This window comes from Geotrypetes seraphini, chromosome 7 (genome assembly GCF_902459505.1).
Source record: "Geotrypetes seraphini chromosome 7, aGeoSer1.1, whole genome shotgun sequence".
NCBI classification, from domain to species: Eukaryota; Metazoa; Chordata; class Amphibia; order Gymnophiona; family Dermophiidae; genus Geotrypetes; species Geotrypetes seraphini.
In genome coordinates, this window is record NC_047090.1 from 136,716,834 (window position 1) to 136,740,297 (window position 23,464).

A 23,464-nucleotide genomic window follows, 5' to 3' on the forward strand; every position below is an offset into this window, starting at 1 on the left:
CTGGATGTAAGTTCAAAAGTGTCATATATGGATCTCACCATAAACTTACGCAATTGGAGAAGAGACGACAAGCATGTGTGAAAAGCGGAATGCTTTCGTGAAGGAAGATATTTCTCGAAAGAAGCCATGGTGGTAAGGAGATGCTTTAAATAAAAAGAAAAATGAAAAGCATAATTACTAGCCCTATTAGCTAACATAGCATTTTGGTAGAGCCTCTTACCAAATTTATCCATGGCCCTTCCTTCTCTGCCAGGAGGGACAGATGCATATACACTGGCTCCTGAAGTCTTTTTAAGGGTGGATTCGACAAATAAGGATTCATGTGGTAGTTGAGGTTTGTCGAACCCAGGAATGGGAATTACCTTATATAGAGAATCCAGTTTACGTGGGGCCCCTGGGACAGTTAAAGGAGTCTCTAAATTCTTATAGAAAGTTTCCCTTAGGATGTCATGAAGGGGAAGTTTCAAAAATTCCTTTGGAGGCTGATCAAAATCAAGGGCATCCAAAAAAGCTTTAGACTTTTTGGATTCAGCCTCCAAAGGAATGGACAAGGACTCACACATCTCTTTCAAAAAACTAGAGAAAGAGGAAGTGGCCTGTTTGGAGGATGGGTCAGGGACAGCCGAATCCTCCTCCTCTGAGGAACATTCTCCTTCAGAAAGAAAGGGTTCCTCTGAGTCTCCCCACAGATCAGGGTCCCTTACATGGGAAGAATGGTCCCGAGACTCAGGTGTCGACGTTTGCATGTGTCGGGTTTTGCGTATCGACTTACCCGACCTCATCGATACCGTGTCCGGAGAAGTTATCGGACGCACCGGTGCCGAAGTCTGCACCGATTGATGGTGAGCTCTCGGCTCCGGTGCAAGGACTGGCATCGATACCGATGAGGTTAGGTGAAGCGGTACCGAAACAGTGGAAGCGGTTAAAACGGGTTCCACAATCGGTACCGATACAGGTTGTTCAACAACCGGTACCGATGGCTCGGTGCGAACTGGCACCGGAAGGTTCGGTGTCATGATAGCAGGAAGGAGTCGTTCTAATTGTTCCTTCAGCTGCACCTGAAGGATGGCCGTAATGCGGTCATCGAGGGATGGCACCGGTACCGCTTTTTTCTTCTGCGGTACCTGCGGTGCCGCTCGACGCCCCGGAGATGAGGAGCCCGATGTCGAGGGACTCACCTCTATAGGGGCGGAGCGCTTCCGCTGGCGTCGAACCGGCGGCAGGATTGGGCTCACTGCACTCGAGGCCGGAAGACGTTCCAGCGGGGAAGGCTTCTTAGCCGGCTTACCTGACTGTTGGGATGCCGGTGTGGAATCACGCGGCATCGAAGACGAGGGTGCCGACTGAATCGGTGCCGAAGCCGGAGTCGAAGGAACGGGGTCGGACATCTCGGCACCGAACAACAATCGCTGTTGAATTAAGCGATTTTTTAAAGTTCGTTTTTTCAAAGTAGCACAGCGGGTGCAAGAGGAGGCCTGATGCTCAGGACCCAAACACTGTAAACACCAGTTGTGTGGGTCCGTGAGAGATATAGGCCGAGCACACCGCTGGCACTTTTTAAAACCCGGTTGAGGGGGCATGAAAGGAAAAACGGCTTCCGCCAAATCGAAGGCCGAGGCTTCGATGGTGGCAGAAGGCCCCGCCGGGGAAAACCGAAATTGAAGAAAAAATTGAAAGAATTTTTTTTTTTTTTTTTTAAACAAAATAAAAGAAAGAAAAAAGGCAAATTAGCCAAACGTTTACGCGAGCGGGAAGGCAAGTATGAAAAAATTTTCAACAGCCGTTGAAAACGCGTCTTCTTAGCTCCGCGGAAACTAAGAAACTGAGGGACCGCGCGCCTCTGTCGGGCGGGAAGGCACTCGCGCGTGCGCGGTGCGGCCGAGCTAGAACTTTCTAAAAAGTTCTTAGAGTGCAATCACTCTAAAATTGTCCGTACCGGGGCTCCGTCGGTGCCGTCACCCATCAGTCAAGAATAGCTGCCTGCTTGTCCTGGGATAACAACAATTACAATCAAATAATAAAGTAAAGGTATATCCCCCTCCCCCCCACCCCTCCTGGACGTGTATAATCAAAGGGCTAAAACCAATAATCAACTTTACAAAATTTGTCAATGGGTCCCAAATCTCCTTGAATCTAATATAATAAAGCCTTGCGTGCTCCCGTTTTTCGTGCGCTGTAGGGCACCGCAGGTAGAAGTGCGCATGCACGAGAATCCCCTGAGGCGGATGTCGGCTGTGACGGCTGTCGGCGGCTACAGGTCGCAGTGGCAGATGGCTGAAGCCTGGCTGGAGAAGGACGAGGAGGAGCTGCGAAAGCTCCGCAGAGGCAGGAGGTGAGAAGAGAGAGACAGAGACAGATGGATGAGAAGAACAGAGGGGCTACTAGGGGGACCAGGAGAGATGGTAGGGGATAGGGAGAGATAGACTTCAGGGAGTGTGGAGGGGGGGGAGGAGAGAGAGATGGTCTTGGGGAAGGATAGAGGGGGTCAGGAAAGGGAAAGATGGCAAAAGAGGTGAAACAGGGTCAGAGAGAGATGGTAGAGGGTGTGAAAGGGGGAAAGGGAGAGATGGAAATGGTAGGACCACTGCTGCTTTGGGGCACTGAGGGAGGAAAGGTTGGTACGTCAGGACTGCTGCTGCTGCCTCGGGTAAGTAAAGACCCTGTCAGGAGGGCCAAAAGGGTACAAAGGAAATGGTGAAAGGTGAGACTGGGATCAGTGGGAGGCAGAGTCCGGGCATGATAGAGGCGGGGCATGGGTGGGGTCAGAGTCAGAGTCAGGGTATAGGTTGGGCTATTTTAGCACCCGTTACTGTAATGAATATAACGGGCTAAAACACTAGTTTCTTATAATGTCCCAACTGTATTGCTCTCATACGTTCAAATTTATAAGTTTGACACAAGGATTCCCACCAAAAACTATAGTTTAACCTGTCCCAATTTTTCAGAAGAAGTTGTATGGCAACTCCCGTCATGATGAAAAGTAATCTATTATTACATGAAGTTATTGGACTCTTGGCCCTCAATGTGCCAAATAGCACTATATCATATGTCAATGCCACTGGAGCTTCCAGTATTCTATTGATTTGACTCCAAATGGATTGCCAAAATTTAAGTATCAAGGGACAAAAAAAAGAACAGATGATCCAGTGTCCCTATATCGAGATGACAGTGCCAGCATCTATTTGACTTAGAACTATTTACTTTTTGTAATCTAACAGGGGTCAAAAAACTTCTATCTAACAAAAAAACTAAGTTTGTCTCATAGATGCTGATGCTGTACATCTCATCCTCCAAGTCCAAATTCGTGGCCATTGAGACGCAGAAATCTGCTGCTTTATCTCAATGCTTTTTGGTTTCTTATTCATATAACCAGATATTAATTAATACCACTGGGCGGCCTGATGTCCTAGGAAATCTGTCTGGTAAATGATCTTGAGTTGATAGATGTATGGTGTTTACAACATCCTTCAAGTCGAGATTACACTTTTTTTCACATGCAAAACAGACTTATACACGAGTAGACCAACTTTGGTGTTCTAGGCAATCTTGGGGTTCATGTAAGGATTCCATCATAGCTCCAATACAGATATCGGATCACTCTCCTATTTTGAACTTCAGGATACTTGGAAATTAAATGATTATCTTTTGGGAGATCAAATTATCTGTGATGATCTTAAGGATGTCCTGGTAAAATATTTGGGATGATAATGACAATGGAGAAGTATCTGATAGTTTTGTTTGGGACACTTTAAAAGCGTTCTTAAGGGGGTCATCTTATTAATGGGGATCCAGGAAGAAAAAAGAGAAAGGGAACAAATTCATTTGACTGTCAGAACAGCTTTTGAATCTAGAACGCCAACACAAGCGAAATCCATCTAAATATATCTGATCACAACTAAGGCAAGTTCGAGTAGAACTTATTACCTTACAGTTGGCCCGGCTAGATTATCAAAGATCAAGAGCTAAACAACATCTGTTTAAGTTTAGTAAAAAGTCGGGAGCTACCTTAGCTAGATACTTAAAAGGGAAAAGAAAGACACAGGTTATATAAAAAATCAAAGGGCCCAAGGATGATATGGTTTACGAGGATGATAAGATTTGAGATGTATTTCAACTTTTCTAGAAGAATCTATATACTGAATCGGGAGGCCAAGAGAAAATAAAAACATATCTAGATTGGATTCAATTACCAAAGCTTTCCCAGGAAGACAGTGTCAAACTAGATCTCTCTATGACAACCCAGGAAATGCTAAAGGTTATAAAATCTTTGCGACTGGATAGGTCTCCTGGCCTTGATGGATTTTCTCCTCATTTTTATAAATCATTTGGCAACATGGTGGGTCCTTTGCTAGTACGGGTTTGTAATGGACTGTTGGTAGGAAATTCTTTGCCACCAAGTATGAGGGAAGCAGAGATTACAGTATTATTAAAACCTGAAAAAGACCCCACTTCATGTTCTTCATATCGTCCTATTTCTCTCTTGAACATCAATGTAAAGTTAATAGCTAGAGTAATAGCTGATAGACTCGCAACTGTTCTAACAAAATTAGTTATAAAACGCCAGGTTGAAGATAATATATCTAGGATGCTAGAGGAGGCTCGTAGGCTAAATGTACCTTTTTTGCTTTTATCTACCGATGCAGAGAAGCATTTCATAGGGTCCGCTGGGGTTTCTTATGGCAGGTGTTGCAGAAGGTGGGAGTGGGGACAGGGCTATGTACTTGGATTCATAAATTATATAAGCCAGTAGTACGAGTCAAGGTTAATAATCGTTATTCTTCTTTCTTTAAAATTCAAAGAGGAACTAGGCAAGGCTGCCCGGTCTCACCTCTCTTATTTGCTTTATCTATAGAGCCTTTTGCTCAGTGTATATAAGATAGCTTGAGAATACAAGGCTTGCAACATGGTTCTTTACATCATAAATTGGCACTTATTGCTGATGACATTTTGTTTTATGTCCGGCAACCTCAGCAGACCCTATCAGAGATGATGAAAGAATTATAACTATATAGAAAAGTGGGAGGGTTCAAAATTAACTTTAATAAATCAGAGATCATGGGAAATACAACTTTTCCTTTAGAGGAAAAAATGATTTGTAGAAGTTTCCCTTTTAAATGTGCCCCTACCCAACTAAGATACTTGGGAGTCCAGATTACTAAAGATCTGTCAAAGCTTTATATGAGTAATTATGAAGTCTTGTGGAACAACATTAGAAAAGATTTAGGCAAATGGAAAATGTTATGGTTATCATGGTGGGGAAAGATTGCAGCGATTAAAATAAATCTGTTACTGCAAATGCTTTTTCTTTTACAAGCTCCACCTTTATTAATATCAAAGAGTACTCTTGAATCTTTTCAGCAAGAGTTATCCTGATTTGTATGGGGCAGAGAATCCCCAAGATTGCCTAGATCACTAATGTGGCAGGGTCCTGAATGGGGTGGAAGAGGAATGCCTAATATAACTTAGAATTATTGGCAGCCTAAATCAAACAAGTTTTTGACTGGGAAATTTTTCTCAATAAACCAGGAGTACTAATACAACAAGCTAACTCTTCGGATATCCCTTTACGTCATTTAATTTGGGCTGTCTTCAGCTTGACTCTCTCATGAAGGAAGTAAAGGAACAGAGAGGAGGTGGCAAGACTGAGAAGCATCCGCGAGAATGAGAGGTACTTCGATGAAATGGTTCATGAGTCGTCAAAAGATTTCCAGCAGTGGGGAAGAAGAGGATGTGCTGAGGGAAGACAGATTACAAACACTGCAAGATTGATACTATGACTCCCCCCATGTTTGAACTGAAGAACAAGTATGCTGTCCTGGAAGTGGAGGAGATGAGAATCCCAAGAAGAGGAAGAACCAAAGCTTAAAATTCCAAAAAATTATTGGATCTGTGACTACTAGGAGGCAAAGGTAGTGGTAGTTGGCAATTCCCTTGAGTGGTACAGAAGCATCGATCTGCAGACCAGACATGATGTCACGAGAGGTATGCTGTCGGCCCGGTGCTAAAATCAAAGATGTTACAGAGAGCTTGCAGAGACTCATTAAGCCTGACTACTTATCTGATGCTGCTCATCAAGTTGGCACTAACGATACCGCCAGGTACACCCCCTGCAAACTTATCAAAAGTGACTTTGTGGCTTTGGGAGAGAAGGTAAAGCAGAAGGTGTGCAGGTGGTATTCTCGTCCATCCTCCCTGTCAAGGGTAAAGGCCAGGGCAGAGAAGCTTGCATCCTGGAGATGAATGCGTGGCTATGTGGATGGTGTTGTCGAGAGCATTTGGGCTACCTGGCCATGGGATGATTTTCCAAGGGCTGCTGAGTAGGGATGGTGTGCATCTATCAAAGAAGGGAAGAAGTCTCTTTGGCAGCAGGCTGGCTAATCTACTGAAGAGGGCTTTAAACTAGAAGTGATGGGGCAGGGTGATCAAAGCCCCCACTCAGGTAAGTAAATTACTGAATACCTCTACACGAATGGGGGCAATGTCTAGAAATCAGTATATACTAATGCTTGAAGTATGGGAAACAAGATTCTGGATCTAGAAGCTGTGATGGAAGATGATGAGTTGGATATAGTGGCGATCATGGAGATGTGGTTCACGGAGAACCATGACAGGGATGTAGTTATACCGGGCTATAATCTGTTCAGGAAAGACAGGTAAGAAGAAAAGGAGGGGGCATAGCGTTATATGTTAAAGATCATATTAAAGCCACACAATTGCAAGATCTTTAGGGCAGGAAGAGGCACTGTGGATCAATTTTACCAAAAGGGCCGCCGCGTGAGCGGACTGCTGGGCATGATGGACCACTAGTCTGACCCAGCAGCGGCATTTCTTATGTTCTTATGTGTATATATTTACATTGGTGTAATATACAGGCCTCCTTCAAAGACGGAAGAAGTAGACATAGATTTAATGGTAGACATTCAGAATATATCTAAAAAAGGGGAAATTTTACTAATAGGTGATTTGAGCATGCTGGATGTTGATTAGGGTATCCCTATTGTGGGGACTTCCAGAAGTAGAGAGATCCTGGATTCTCTACAAGGAGAACTGTTCTAGCAGTTGGGAAAGTTAAGAGAGATTGGTCGTGTAATCAGGAAAGCAAAGATGCAAATAGAAGAAAAAAAATAGCTGAAACAGTAAAACTTGGAGATGAGATATTTTTTAGTTATATTAGCGATAGGAAGAAGAGCAAAAGTGGCATTGTGAGACTCAAAGGTGAAGGGGAGAAATATGTAGAAGCTGATAAAGAAAAGGCTTAATTGCTTAACAAATATTTCTGTTCTGTGTTCATGGGTGAAGCACTGGGAGCGACACCACAGCAGACAAACATGAATAGGGATGGAATAGTGGTAGATCCTGATCGATTTTCAGAGGGTTGTGTTTGTGAGGAGCTAGCTAAAATAAAAGTAGACAAAGCAATGGGGCCTGATGGTGTACATCCAAGGGTGCTGAAGGAACTTAAGGAAGTTCTGGTGGCTCCGCTGACTGACCTTTTCAATGAGTCTCTAGAGTCAGGACTGCTACCAGAGGACTGGAGAAGGGCGGATGTGGTCCTTCTCCACAAAAGTGAAAGTAAGGAAGAAGTAGGGAATTACAGGCTGGTAAGTCTGACTTCTGTGGGTGGGGAAAATTTGTGGGATGATCTGATTGAGAACAGGAAGTCTGTTGGTCATGAATTTGAATTTTGGAGGGAAAGTTCGTTGGAGGTCTAAGTTTGAATAGCGAGAGTGTTCGGGAGCCAATTTTTAATGTCTGGAGAGCGAGTCTGAGGTCCCACTTTTAAATTCTGTCAGGAAAGACACTGCAAACCTCAGCATACCCTGAAGAAAGCCATAGAATGATGGCTGAAACGTCAGTTCTTTCTACCCAGATGCAGCAAGACCGGGAAACCTGCTACAATCAGCTAAGAAATCTGTCTAGAAAATAACAAAATTGGAAGGGTTTGGTGAGAAAAACAGCCATCTGCCCCTCTATGCCACTTTTGGGATGTTTTTCTTTTTTGAAAATGAGACCATGGTGTCACATGTTGGAGACCCAGTGTACACAAACCAATTTCACACATTTTCAATCCACGTAGCTAGCCTGAAATCAGACAGAATAAGTGAGTCTATGGAACTAGATTGACATATACTGCTTTAAGGAAATCCATTTTACTCACGTTATTACACCATGTCCATTTTCAAGACAGGAAAAAAAAAAAAAAATTACAACCACCACACTACTTTTCCATTCACCATTAGGTCTTTTGAGAATTTTCTAGTAGTAGCACTAGGAAGATATCAGATGTAGCTACTTACTTGACATCTTGAAGGATTTCCAACAGTAAATTTTTATTTTCAACGTCTTGGGATTTATCGCCTGTGAATAGCTGGAATCCCAGGCGCTCAATGAAAGGTAGCACTTTGGATGCAGCTCGCAGCTCAATAAGATAGAGGAAGTACAAATTCCTAAGCCGCCTTGCACCTTCCCCTTTTGTAAGGACGGTATCAAATCTTTTCTGAAATTCACTGGCATTGTGTCCCCACTTCTGTTCCAACCATGTCTCTTGAAAAACAAACAAACAAAAAAAATCCCCCATAAAATAAAATTTTATATTTTTAGAATTGCAAAGTCCAGCACTATCATCCTATTTTCTTGGCACTTATAACAAGAGTTTTATATCAATAAGCACTTTACTTTGAGAAGCTGATTTTCATCATCTGACTTCTTTATTCCTTCTGCTCCTAGAATGAGGACCAGATATATTTCCTGAACCATCTGGGGGCAGATGTGCCTTACTCCAGGAAAATACATTTTAAAAAGATGTAAAACAAACTGTGTAAACTCAAGATTGTCTCACAACTGAATGCTTAATGTGGAAGAAACTCGGGCATGAGCAACATGGAGGTGGAGTTGATTTTCCCATCAGGGATTTACTAAGTTAGAATGACCACTGTTGGACACAGGATCCAGAGATCAATAGTTAGACCCAGTATGGTGCTTCTTATTTTTTTACAAAGCAAAATGTTATACCCAAATCTCATTAAAGCAGTAATAAAATTAGATGTATTTGATAGGGGAGTACATTCACTACTGCAATACTGAAAAGGAATGCACTAGAGCAGTGCTTCTCAACTTCTTCAAGCCAAGTACCCCCTAAGTCTATCAACCAAGTAAGGGAAAGGGGAAAGGGATTGGGACTTGTATACCACCTTTTTGTAATTTTGCAACCAGTCAAAGCAATTTACATACAGGTACTTCAAACATCTGTCCGGGTGAGCTCACTATCTAAATGTACCTGGGGCAGTGGAGGATTAAGTGACTTGCCCAGGGTCACAGGGAGAGCACAGGGTTTGAACCCACAACCTCAGGGTGCTGAGGCTGTAGCTCTAACCACTACACCACACTCTCCTCCACTGACCGTCAAAGCTCTGTCCCAGACCTGCCCAAGCTCCGCCCCCATAATACTAATTGTAATGCAATTTCTGCCATTCATTTTTCATATACACAATATAATCTTATTAACAATACATAATGGTAACAACAAAATTAAACTACACAAAGCACACTGTATGCAGAGAAGTTTTTAATTATTTAAATTCTGGTTTGTTTTTTTTTCCAGAGATCAAGGCAGATGACTTTAAAATATGCAGTCATCTCAGAAACTGCTGCAGAAAAATAGACAAATATAGTGCAAAATACAGACAGAGGATATAAATTTTCACAACTGACACATTTCAATTACTAAATTGGAAATAAAATCACTTTTCCTACCTTTGTTGTCTGGTGATTTTATTTTTCTATTCATCTTTTCCCAGTCTCTGGTTGCACTTTCTTCTGTTTGTGCTCTTAACTATGTATCCAGGGCTGAAACCCAGAAGTGGGCATGTTTAGGGGCAGCGCCAGACTTTGGCATCACTGGCTGTGTTCTGCAAGGACCCTAGGGCTACATTTCTGGTGCTAGCTACGATTCTGTAAGCGGTGGCTGTCTGTGAGTGACACACGGCAAGTGCCACTTACAGAATCAGCCCCTATATAACTATAGTTTTAAGTTTGGCTGATAGAAGGGAACTTCTGAGAAACTGCACTGCAAAGATTTAACAAACCAAGGAAGGGTTCATTATGCTGTGGGAAGCCAGGGTGACTCAAAAGACCTATTTCTGCTGTAAGTGCTGAGAAAGATCTGAAGTGGTTTGGAGGGAGTAGGGGGTATGGGAGAATATCTGGATTAGATCAGGCATATGCCACATACCTTGCAAAAGGTACCGTGCACTCAGATGAATGTTGATGCTTGCATGTAGACCAGAAATTAATCTATAAAAAGCTCTTTTCTCTACACAAAGTCCTAAATAAAGGTTACATTAAGAAAAGTTAATTTTTCACTTAAGATCCAGAACACTGTAAAATAACCAAACTTAGTACAGTGGTACCTTGGTTTACGACTGCACCGGTTTGTGAGTGTTTTGCAAGATGAGCAAAACATTTGCAAAATCGGCACCTCAGAAACCGAGCTTGCCTCGATTTGCGAGTGGCGCCCTCCGCGATCCGGCACCCTCCCCCCTGTGATCCGGCATCCCCCTGCTCGCATCGCACCCCACCGCCGTGATCTGAAATCACCCAGCACCCACCCGAACATGCTGCTTACCCCCATTTGGCCGCCAGCACCGGCACCAACGCACAGGAAATGCCGGTGTCCGAAGATCTGCGTCTTCTTCTTTGCTGGGCCTTGAGCATCTGCGCATGCTCAAGGCCTTAGAGTTCACGCTTTCTCCAAGATTCTTGGAGAGAGCGTGAACTCTAAGGCTTTGAGCATGCGCAGATGCTCAAGGCCCAGCAAAGAAGACGACGTAGATCTTCAGGCACCGGCACTGGCATGTTCTGTGCGTTGGTGCCGGCGGCCAGATGGGGGTAAGCAGTGTGTTCGGGTGGGTGCTGGGGGATTTCAGATCACGGCGGTGGGGTGCGACGAGAGTGGGGGGATGCCAGATCGCAGGGGGGGAGGGTGCCGGATCGCCGGGGAGTGGGGGTGGGTAGATAGAGAAGGGCCGCTGGCCTCAGGGGGTGGGGTGGGTGGGAACGTATCAAGCGAGTTTCCCTTAGTTCCTATGGGGAAACTCGCATTGATATACGAGTATTTTGGTTTACAAGCATGCTTCTGGAACGAATTATGCTCATAAACCAAGGTACCACTTTATATGCATTAAATAAAATACTGGTGAAAACAGAAAATGTCATTTACCTTCCAGCCAGTTATAAAAAGTGTTATCTAGAATGAGAAAATAAACAGCCAGAATATATTAAAAGTAATAACCTGCTGAAAAGGACAACAATATATATCTATAAATATATAAACAAAACAATAGATGACCTTTATCTGTTTGGAAAGGCAAAAGGTGCTCAAATGCTCTGTTATGGGCATGTACTCTCATATGCACACATTTTATTAAAAAACAATAACAACCCATACACACACAACCCATGTATGTGAATAAATTCCCTCTGCATTAATGTTGCTCAAATTATACCCCCAGGAACACCCATGCACAGATCACATACAAAGAGGCACATTATTTCTATACATCTACTTTTAAGCAAGCATACATGCATGCAACTTCTACCTTTTACATGTAAACATGTTTTGCACATCCCATTTCTAGGAAAGTTTATAGAATAGCCTACATTCAACTCTCCGACTGACTAGTCACTGTACCCTCGATAGATGAACACACAAAAACAGCGCCGATCACTTTGGGCATGAAATGAGGAGAGCAGCGCTGATGGCCTGGGGGGGGGGTACAGTTTGCAGTGGAGGGTAGCACTGTTGGTGGCCTCAGGGGGAGGGTTTGGATTGGAGGGTAGCAGTAAAGGTGGTTTTGGGGAGGGGATTTATTTTGCTTGAGTTCCAGTGATTCTACTGTATAAATCTTCAGCTACTTCTTATTCCAGCCCAGTAAGCAATAAGAAAGCAGTGCAATTCTTCAGCCACAAATATGAGCGTGGAAGCGCCAGTATCAACGCACTGGTTCAGCCTTGACTTGTTGGCAAACTCATGTACTTGTTCCCTCCATGGTCCATCGTGGGGAGAGTCCTGAGAAGAGTGTCCAGGCATCAGGGATGGTTATCCTGGTGGCTCCGGACTGGCCATGACATCCATGGTACACAAACCTGTCTTTGGACACCGACTAGCCCGCCTGCTTCGTAGGGCTTTAAACTACCCTGTTTCCCCAAATATATGACACTGTCTTATATTTTTAAAAACTCCAAAATATGCACAAGGTCTTATTTTCAGGGGGATGTCTTATTTTTCCATGAAGAAGAATACAGTACACATTTATTGCTGAAAAAAAGACATTTATTACCTGTATATGGTACAGGTCATCACAAACCAGAAAAGCTGTATCACAAACCAGAAAAAACTGTATCACAAACCAGAAAAACATTTAAGGCCCTGGTTCTCCAAAAGTGCGTCCCGATTTTAGGCAGCTGTAGACGTCCTACAGCCTACAGGAGTTGGGCATCCTCCTGTCGGCGATTACGAGTTTGGGGGGGAGGGGGCTGGGGGTTCCGACAGGAGGAGTTAGGCATTCTCCTGTCGGTGATGGGACAGGCGGCCGCTATACATATTGCAGCAGGGAGATCCCTTGCTGCCATAAGTATAGCGGCCGCGTCTAATTTAACCCAATTCTCTAAAGACGCCGGTTACAGAATCGGCGTTTAGTATAGGACGCCTCTCCCGGGCGGCCTGCCTGGGGAGCATTTTTTTTTTTTAAACGTGCATCCCGATTGGCTGATTAGACAGCTGTAGGACGTCTACAGCTGCCTAAAATCGGGACGCACTTTTGGAGAATCAGGGCTTCGGTGTACAGAGGCTGTTCCTGGGCTTGTTTTCCTGGACAGCGGAAGCAGGAAGTTGTGTGACCACGCATATGGTACTGTACCAGTACTTTGGATCGCCAAGACATGCTTGCCAAATAGTGCCTTATTTTCGGGGGGGGGGGGGGGCCTTATATTTCCCAGGTGGGGAAAAAAAGGGGGGTGTCTTACTAAAGGAGGAGGTCCTATAATGGGGGAAACACGGTAGGTAAGTCGGGGGTAGTGTACCCACTCAGATACAAGTGCAGTAAGGAACAATCCTGACGAGGCGAGTCGAAACTCCGATTCTAAGTCCAAAGTAAGTGCCTCCATTGCAAACAATTCTCTAGGAGTCACACTACCCCAGGTGAGAAACTCCCCACAGGGACTTAGCAATCACGGGGTATGGAGGGCTATGTATGTTAATGCACACAGTTTAGGAAATAAGATTCTAGAATTAGAGACCAAAATAATGAATGCCGACCTTGACGTGGTGGCAATATCCGAAACTTGGTTCACAGATTCTCATGGGTGGGATATGGCTATACCGGGATACAACTTATTTCGTCAGGATAGAGAGGGAAAGTCAGGGTGAGGGGTGGCACTATACAGTAAAGAAGACATCAAAACTACCAGAATCACAGATGTCAAGTACACTGGGGAATCCCTCTGGGTGAACCTGGCCAGAGGCAGGGAAAAATGCCTGTATCTTGGTGTAGTATATAGACCTCCAAGACAACTGGAAGACAAAGACTCCGAATTAATTGAAGACAGAGAATATCACTCTACGGGGAGATGCTGTTCTGCTAGGGGACTTCAACATGCCTGACGCAGATTGGAACTCATACTCAGCAACAACCAGCGGCAGCAGGAGACTGTTAACATCCATAAAGGGAGCACGACTCAAACAAATGGTATTGGAACCCACTAGGGCCTAGGCGATCCTGGACCTGGGATTCACCAACGGGGATAGCGTCTCGAAGGTCTCGGTAGGAGATACGCTAGCCTCCAGCGACCACAACATGGTGTGGTTCTACCTCAGGAAAGGTTTCCCTAGATCAAACACGAAAACAAAAGTACTCAACTTCCGAGGCACTGACTTCAAACGCATGGGAGATTTCGTCCACCGGACACTGCAGAACCAAGCTACGACCGATGATGTGGAAGCTATGTGGTCATCCCTGAAATCTACCATACATGAAGCGACAAGCCTCTATATTAAATCAGTACACAAACGGCGGAGAAACAACAAACCCCAATGGTACTCCGCAGAAATCTCACACCTCGTCAAGGAGAAGAAAAAAGCATTTATTTCCTACAAACGAACGGAGACTAGGGAAGCTAAACTAGAACATAGGGCGAGGTCTGCAGAGGTCAAAACGGCAGTCAGGGAGGCCAAACTTCGAGTGGAAGAGACTCTGGCAAAGAACATGAAGAAAGGGGACAAATCCTTCTTCAGGTATATTAGTGATAGGAAAAAGAACACAGACGGGATAGTATGCCTTAGAAAACCAGATGGGAACTGCGCAGAATCAGATTCCGATAAAGCAGAACTACTGAATGAATACTTCTGCTCGGTCTTCACCTGCGAGACACCAGGGCACGGTCTGCAGTTGCAGGCAAGGCCCAGCGTGGAAGACCCGTTTCAGAATTTCGAGTTCACACCTGGCGACGTCTACTACGAACTGGCAAGACTCAAGGTGAACAAAGCTACACCCCAGGGTGCTCAGTGAGCTGCGTGATGTCCTGGCAGAACCGCTATCAGGACTCTTCAATCTCTCCCTAAGTTTGGGGAGAGTCCCCATAGACTGGAAAACAGCTAACGTCATTCCACTGCACAAAAAGGGTTGCAGGGCAGAGGCTGCAAACTACAGACCGGCGAGTCTCACATCAATAGTATGCAAACTAATGGAAACACTAATCAAACGTAAATTAGATGCAATCTTGGATGAGGAGAATCTACGGGATCCCAGTCAACATGGATTCACCAAGGGTAGGTCCTGCCAATCCAATCTCATCAGCTTCTTTGACTGGGTAACAAAACAATTAGACTTGTGAGAATCCATGGACATCGTATACCTAGACTTCAGCAAAGCTTTCAATAGTGTCCCACATCGCAGGCTGTTGAGCAAGATGAAATCAATGGGGCTGGGAGAAACACTAATTACATGGGTCAATGACTTGCTGAGTGGCAGACTTCAGAGGGTGGTAGTTAACGGTACCCTCTCTAAAACATCGGAGGTGACCAGTGGAGTACCGCAGGGCTCAGTCTTGGGCCTGCTCCTTTTCAACATATTCATAGGTGACCTAACTCAAGGGCTTCAAGGTAAGGTAACGTTATTCGCTGACGACGCCATATAGTGAGAGATGGCAATTCACCCGATAGTATGACACAGGACCTACATTTGTTGGAGCTTTGGTCCTCGACCTGGCAGCTGGGCTTCAATGCTAAGAAATGCAAGATCATGTACCTCGGCAGCAGAAATCCGTGCAGAACTTACACCTTGACTGGTGAGACCTTAGCTAGAACTTCAACAGAACGAGACTTGGGAGTGATTATCAGCGCAGACATGAAAACTGCTGATCATGTGGAGAAGGCTTCATCTAAGGCAAGACAGTTGTTAGGTTGCATCCGCAGGAGTTTCGTCAGCCGGAAGCCTGAAGTCATAATGCCATTTTATAGAACCATGGTGAGACCTCATTTGGAAGACTGTGTGCAATTCTGGAGGCCACACTACCGAAAAGATGTGCTGAGAGTAGAGTCGGTGCAAAGGATGGCCACCAGGATGGTCTCGGGGCTCAAGGATTGATCGTACGAGGAAAGGCTGAAAAATTTGCGGCTGTACTCACTCGAGGAACGTAGGGAGAGAGGAGACATGATCGAGACATTTAAGTATATTACCGGCCGTATCGAGATGGAAGAAGAGATTCTCTTTCTCAAAGGACCCTCAGCCACAAGAGGGCATCCGCTCAAACTCAGGGGCGGGAAATTTCATGGCAACACCAGGAAATATTTCTTCACCGAGAGAGTGGTTGATCCTTGGAACGAGTTCCCGGTGCAGGTGATCGAGGCAAACAGCGTGCAAGAATTTAAGAGCAAATGGGATGCCCAGTGGGATCCCTTAGAGGGTTAAGCCAAGGGACCCTGTCACCAGGAGTGGGATCCCTAGGATAGTAGACTTGGGGGTGGGTCAGTAGAGTGGGCAGACCTGATGGGCCCTTATCTGCTGTCATCTTCTATGTTTCTATCTTCAGATCAGCCATCCTCTGAGGCTTCAGCCCTTCCAGGGACTCCTCTCTCTCAAGGTCCAATTGTCCTGCAAGATCCAGAGCACTTTGGTCTCATGGCATGGCTCTTGAGCACTCAGTTTGGAGGCAGGAGGGCTACTCAGATCTAGTTGTATGCACTCTTGAGAGCTAAGAAGACTGCCACATTCGCGACCTATGCCAAGGAATGGTATACCTTCCAACATTGGTGTCACAAGGAGCAGCTGGACCCTGCCATGGCTTCGGGGTCAGCTGTCCTGTTCTTTCTTCAGGAAAGTCTGGATATGGGGCTGGTGATTTCCTCACTGAAACTTCAAGTGGCTGGAGTTTCCTATTTCAGTTTACAAGGTGCCAGATGTTCTCTCTCTTCGCACCCAGAGGTTGTCAGATTCTTTAAGGGTGCTCTGAGGCTGCAACCTCTGGTTTTCCAGCTCTGTCCTCCTTGAACCTGAACATTGTGCTAGAAGGGCTCTTGAGGTCTTTGTTTGAGCCCTCGCAAGATGCCACACTCATGGACCAGACTATCAAGACTTTTCCTGGTTGCCATTACTTGTGTGAGGTGTCTCTCTGAATTGCAAGCCTCATCATGCAGGGACCCTTACCTGTGTATCATGGAGGCTGGGGTCTCCTTGAGGATTGTTCCTTCTTTCTTGCCAAAAGTTGGTTTTGGTGTTTTCACATCAACCAGGAAGTTTGACTTCCAGCTTTCCAGTCATCTGGATTCGAGAAGGACAAAGTCTTGAAGGTGCTGGATTCCCAGAGGGCTATTTTGAAGTACCTGGAGGTTATGAATGACTTTCGTCTCTCAGACCACCTCTTCATCTTGATGAATCCAGTTAAGAAAGGGAGGCTGGCTTCCATTGCTACCATATCAAGATGAATCAGGTCCATCTTGTCCAGCTACATTATCTGCAGAAGGCAGCTTCCTTTCACTCTTCGAGCACATTTGATGAACAGGACTGCGTCTTCCTGGGCTGAAGCCAGGATGAGTTCACTGGATGAGATTTGCTGAGTGGCGATTTGGTCGGCCCATCACACTGCCACCAAATTTTATAGGGTGAACACAGCAACTCAGGACTCCTCCTCATTTGGAGCCTCAGTTTTGAGGGGAGGCTTATATTTACCACCTGGGGTTTCTAGGACTGCTTAGGTACGTTCCTTGGTTCAGTATATAATCCCTATTGCACTAGAAAAAGAGATTAGGTTCTTACCTCGATATCATCTTTTCCATTAGATAGGGATGGTATGCTGAACCCCCTATCCATCTTTGTCGATGCACCTGCCTAGACCTCCTACTACCTGAAGACCATCTGTAATCTTTCTGCCAGCCATCGTAGTTTGGAAGACATTGTATATTAACTGTATATAATACTTGGTGTTTCCAGTTTATTAAGGCTTTTTGATAAAAAAGATTGTTATTTGTTCCTTCCCTCTCCATAGCATATTTATGAGCTATATGTTTATGAGCACATCAAAGTCTTTTTTGGGGAGTCTCCCTGTTTTCCTTCTCCTGTTTTCTCCTCTAGGGGTGATTCGCCAGCCTTGAAACTGACTGGGAACAGCAAAAATCAGGGAGAAGGAGGTATTGTTTGTTTATTGTTTATTTAGTTATTTGATTAAACGCTTTATCGATTCTACAAAGAGTTGTACAGAGTAAAAAATTTTTCATTTAGACAAACAATATTACAGTTAATACATACTTTCTAAAAACTACTAAGCGAACAATAATACATGCAAAGTTATTATGGACGAACGAACAAAAGACACACAAGGTAAAGAGGGAAGAAATACAATAGCTATAGTAAATGGAAGAAACATTAATGGCAAGTACAAAAGGGCAGGGAGTTAAAAAAAAAACCTAAAATAAAACATCAGTTAAAATCAACTTTGAAATAAAATAAAACTTCAGTTAAAAGCATCTTTAAAAAGGAAGCATTTTAAGTTGCTTTTGAATGTTTTTAAATTATTTTCCATCTTTAAATAAAGATTACTGAAAACAGTAATCAGTATCTCCTGCAACAGACTTCTAAGAGTGGATGAAAGATCCTTGGTGCAGCATACCATCCCTATCTACTGGAAAAGATATTGTCAAGGTAAAAACCTAATCTCTTTTTAGCATAAGTAAATGTCACCAAACCCTTCTAAAATAACTTCCATTGAGGCAAGGATGGCCCTGCCACTAAGCAACCAACTAGGGCAGCAAATTTTGTGGGGAGAGGGTGGCTGTACCATAATGGGAGAGAAGCACTTTAATTCTGGACTCAGCATAGCATGGGGCCTTCCTGCACAGGCCCTTGCTCAAGCACTATGGTGACCTGCCCCTTCTCCCTCCAAATGGAAGTCTTGTTGTAGGGAGACAGAACTTTACAACATAAGCATAACACTGTGTTGATGCTTCTTCTGGGCCCAGGCAAAGGACAGGGGCAGATGCATTGGAAGGAGGAATGGAGAGACAAGATGCTTTATACCTGGGTGAGAGGGTAGAGGGAAAGAAAAGATGCTGTACTATGGATGAGGGGGCACACTACTGAAGGTTCAGCCAGGACATCAGACATGTTTGAAGCATCTGTGCTGTGAAGATGATTTTAAAGTCATTTCTGTAGATAACACTGTCTTAAGTGTGCAGAAAAAGTATTTGAAAATTGCCCACCAGTATGCAGGTAAAAAAATAGCCCCCATTTTAAAAAGCTGCGCAGTAAAAGCCTCGATGTAAGCACTCCTAGAAGAGGGGTTAGGGCAGGAACTGCAACAATAATGTACCCAGCAGTAGGGTTAAATTGGGAACTATACCACCACACCTATTTTTCTATATTTAAAACAGTACACACATTGTTTAACTAGAAAACATCTGTGGGTTCCTATCCTTAGGCATAATTTCACTCTGAAAACTGGTGCAAAATTTAGACAAAAGTAACACTTCCCTCCATCTAAGTTTTCATGAGGAGGGAAAAAAAAAAAAAAAAGGTCCACTTACCTTCATTGTCCCCTAGAAATAAAGAACGAAGAACATTAAAACATCTCATTTCAACAGGAAAATATTAGATTTTAACTAGCGGAGCTCTTGGTAACTGATTTGGATGGTTATTCTGATTAGTTCACATCCAGAAATTTGTTAGAGGCTCAGAAAGTATTGATTTTCTGTTTGTAACTATTTCCAAATGAAATATATATGAAAAGGCCCAGATTTAATACCTGAGCCTTAAAAATAAGGTTGCCTCTTAATATACTTGCTACATTCAAAAATTTTATAATACCTTGCATAGGCTGGTTTTGTTTTAAGTGAGCTATATGCCAATTCAAATTACACCAATATGTTCTATAGCTCTCATTGAGAACACTAAAATGAACAAGTATTTTTTTTCTTAATATAAAATAAGTGTTCACAACAAAGTAAGTCTACATGTAAATAATATTTCTACTGTCCTCTATCCAGATATGCCTTCTTATATCTATAGATATATCATCTTTAACATAACCATAACAAAAGTTTTTATATAACACTGGCATCCTCCCAACAGGGACCCCAAGGATCTCCACTTTCACCAATGGTGTTCAACCTCCTAAGGCAATCCTTGGGAACCACCCTAGATTTCACATAAATAAAATATTTCAACTATGCAGATGACATAACGATCATGTTACACTTCAACCTAGACACAGGAACAAAAAATTTGATCCAGAACGACGGCCACAGCACTGAACTTCCGAAAAGGGAACTATGAAGGGATGAGAGTCATGGTGAGGAAGATAAGCACTGTAAATACGCTAGAGCAAGCATGGTCCCTTTTTAAGGACTCAGTCACAGAGGCGCAAAATCTATACATACCGCTTATCAACAAGGGTTCCAAGAGGAAGAAGAACAAGGAACCGGCATGGCTCACTTTAGCAGTGAAGGAAGCGATCAGAAACTAGAAAACTTCATTTAAGGAATGGAAAAGGACAAAAACGGAAGAAAACTGGAAAAAGCACAAACATTAAAGCAAGTGCCATAAAGCAGTAAGAGGGGCCAAAAGAGACTATGAAGAAAAAATAACCAAGGAGGCCAAAAACTTTAAGCTGTTCTTTTGATATATTAAGGGGAAACGACCACGAAGGAAGCGGTGGGGCTGTTGGATGACTAGGGAATAAAGGGAGTACTAAAGGAGGACAAAGCCATCACCGACAAACTGAACATATTTTTTGCATCTGTATTTACCGAAGAGGATATATCCAATATACCGGAAGCCGACAGGCTAGACACAGGAAATGAAGATGGGAAACTGACAGGGATGACGGTCAGTCTAGAAGAGGTATGCAGACAGATTGATAGGCTTAAAAACGATAAATCCCCAGGAATTGACGGCATCCACCTGAGGGTAATCAAGGAACTGAAAGGGGTTATAGTTGAACTGCTCCAACTAATAGCAAATCTGTCGATCAAATCAGGAAAGATTCCAGAAGACCGGAAAGTGGCGAATGTTACGCCGATCTTCAAGAAAGGTTCTAAGGGAGATCCGGGAAACTACAGACCAGTGAGTCTGACTTCGGTACTGGGAAAGATGGTAGAGGCGCTGATAAAGGACCGCATCATCGATCACCTTGACGGACACAAACTGACAAGGACCAGCCAGCACAGCTTCAACAAAGTAAGATCTTGCTTGACAAACTTACTGCACTTCTTCGAAGGAGTAAATGGGCAGATAGACAAAGGTGACCCGGTCGACATTGTATTGATTTTCAGAAGGCGTTCAACAAGATTCCACATGAATGCCTACTTCGAAAAATTGCGAGCCATGGAATCGAGGGTGATATACTCACGTGGATTAAAAACTGGTTGGCGGCAAGGAAACAGAGAGTGGGGGTGAATGGACAATACTCGGACTGGAAAAGCGTTGCAAGTGGTGTGTCGTAGGGTTCGGTGCTCGGGCCTGTGCTCTTCAACATATTTATAAACAACCTAGAAATTGGCACGACGAGTGAGGTGATTAAATTTGCGGACGTTACAAAGTTATTCAGAGTAGTGAGGACACAGAAGGATTGCCAAGACCTACAAAGAGACATAAATACGCTCAAGGAATGGGCTGCAAAATGGCAAATGAGGTTCAACATGGTTAAGTGCAAGGTGATGCATGTCGGTAACAAAAATCATATGCACGAATACAGGATGTCCAGAGCTATACTCAGAGAGAGCCCCCAGGAAAGAGACTTGGGAGTACTTGTAGACAAATCAAAGAAACCGTCCGCGGCAAAAAGGGCAAATAGAATGCTACGAATGATTAAGGGGATCACAAACAGATCTGGAAAGGTTATCATGCTATTATACCGGACCATGGTACCGTCACAAACCCGGCACTGTAGTTAGGTTTGTGTCAGGCAAAGGGCAAAAACCCCTAACCTTTAGGAGGGCTGATCAATGTGGCAGCCCTTCCAACAGCAGACAGCAAGACTCTAGCCCTTATGAGAGTGCCCAAGAGCAGGAGCCCTGGGAGGAGGGGCAGCTGAAGGAGTTTATTAACTTCTCTAAGCCTAAAGCAGCCCCTAGCAAAATGCACCCTAGCAGGCAGGCTCCTAGTCAAGCTAGCACTCAGCTGCTGAGGCTAATTGAGCAGCAGCAGAAGGCTCAGCAAAAGCCAGCCCATCCCCCACTCAGGTTAGGGCGTGGCTTTCTCAGGACTGGTAAAAGCCAGCAGAGCAAGCTTGGAAAAGTCAGTCTGGATGCAGCAGGAGTAGATGACGACTTCACAGGTAAAGGCGAAGCGCTGGTCGAAGTCGAAGGTTCTTTGGAAGCTTCCCTCTTGAACATCGACTCCCACAGGAAACAGTGACGCTTGAAAGCACGTGCTGTTAGAGTGGAACAAGGCCGGCACGATTTCGGAAGATGTTCCGGACCGAGACACTGCAAACAGCATCGAAGCGGGTCCGTCAACGAAATTGCGCGCTGGCACTTGATACACTTCTTAAAACCGGTAATAGGCCGGGACATAGGCCGAAAAAGCTCCGCTGCAAGATCGAAGGAGCGGGGCCTCAGCCACGCGGCCGACCCGGTCGATTCTTCGGCAAAAAATTTTTTTTTTAAAAAATAATAAAACGATCAGAAGAAAACACACGATTAAGAGAAAATAAACTCAAAACCGCAGTACTAGAAGGCAAGAACACGGGTTCACTCAGCGCAGAGAGCTGAAGCAAACTTCTCAGCTCCGCGGAAAGAAAAGAACTGAGGACACGCCCAGTGCATCGGGCGGGAAGGCACTCGCGCATGCGCGGTGCGGGCATCTCGAAACTTCTGAAGTTTCTTCAAGCAAGTATGCTTGTGAGACATCCGCATCGGGGCTCTGTCGGATGACATCACCCACTAGTGAGAATACCTGCCTGCTTGTCCTGGGATAAATAATGATATCCTAACAAGTGGCATAAATAAAACCAGAAATCAATTAAAATATTTTTGAAGGTGTCAATATTTTAGGGGTTTGCCTAAATCTCATGATTATCTTGTTCTAATCTAAGAACAGGCAATATATTCCAAGATGAAACTGCAGTAAACTGAAATCATTTTTGAAAGATGATTTAATCTTTAAAGAAGATGATGAAGGAATTAACTTATTTTTATTGACCGATTCACAAGAAAGATCTTAATATATTTTTATTTGGTTTGGAGGCTAAAACCTCCTTCAGAACAGGACAGGGCATGACAGGACCTGGGGAAGGTGAAAGAAAGGGATTTAGCTCAAACCTTTTTCAGTAGTAGCTAAAGGAGAGTTACATTCAAGTACACTAAGCATTTTCTTGTCCTCCAAGGGCTTACAATCTAAGCAGCCTTTTTAATAAAGGGTGTTAAAAGCCTACCATGCGTTTAGTGTATGTAAAAATATTTTTGGGAGGCGGTGCGTCATTAACAGGAAGAGAGCATGGAAACATTATCTAGCTAGTATGTTCACATTAGCACATGCAAACTGGATAACATAGAATTAATGGACATATTGGATATTTTAGTGCCCCATGTTTTGCGCATTAATGGAATAAGTATGGTGGGAGTGAAAAAATATATATTTAAAAAGCCCTAAATATAGTGATGCAGGAAAGGGGTAATAGGATGTGATATACCGCATTAAAACACATTAAGCTTAGCCCTGAGGAAATGGAGAGTTAAATGATATACTCAATATCACAAAGAGCGGCACTGGAATTTGAACAGGGCTTCCTTGATTCTCAGCTCCTTACTCTATTAGGAAGTTCTGGCCTCTGTTAGCTAGTCAAAAAATGTAATAAGTTAGTTCACTAACAAGATATCACCTAATTTTCCTTTACTAATCTCAGACAAGTATGCATATAGGTAGCATACCAACTTTAAATGCACGAACAATTTTCAAGTTTTTAAAGAATTATAGTA

At 43.9% G+C, this 23,464-nt stretch overlaps 1 protein-coding gene across 1 annotated transcript in view; it reads right to left on the reverse strand.

Moving 5' to 3' along the window:
• ERO1A (endoplasmic reticulum oxidoreductase 1 alpha) overlaps positions 1–23,464 on the reverse strand; it is a 115,030-nt gene that overhangs the window by 18,381 nt on the left and 73,185 nt on the right. Inside the window, exons 9-12 of the mRNA XM_033952406.1 lie at positions 19,073–19,084; positions 11,219–11,245; positions 10,232–10,324; positions 8,298–8,544 (exon numbers count right to left, since the gene is read on the reverse strand). Coding sequence (XP_033808297.1) covers positions 8,298–8,544; positions 10,232–10,324; positions 11,219–11,245; positions 19,073–19,084 — 379 coding nt within the window. The remainder of the gene's footprint in view (positions 1–8,297; positions 8,545–10,231; positions 10,325–11,218; positions 11,246–19,072; positions 19,085–23,464) is intronic.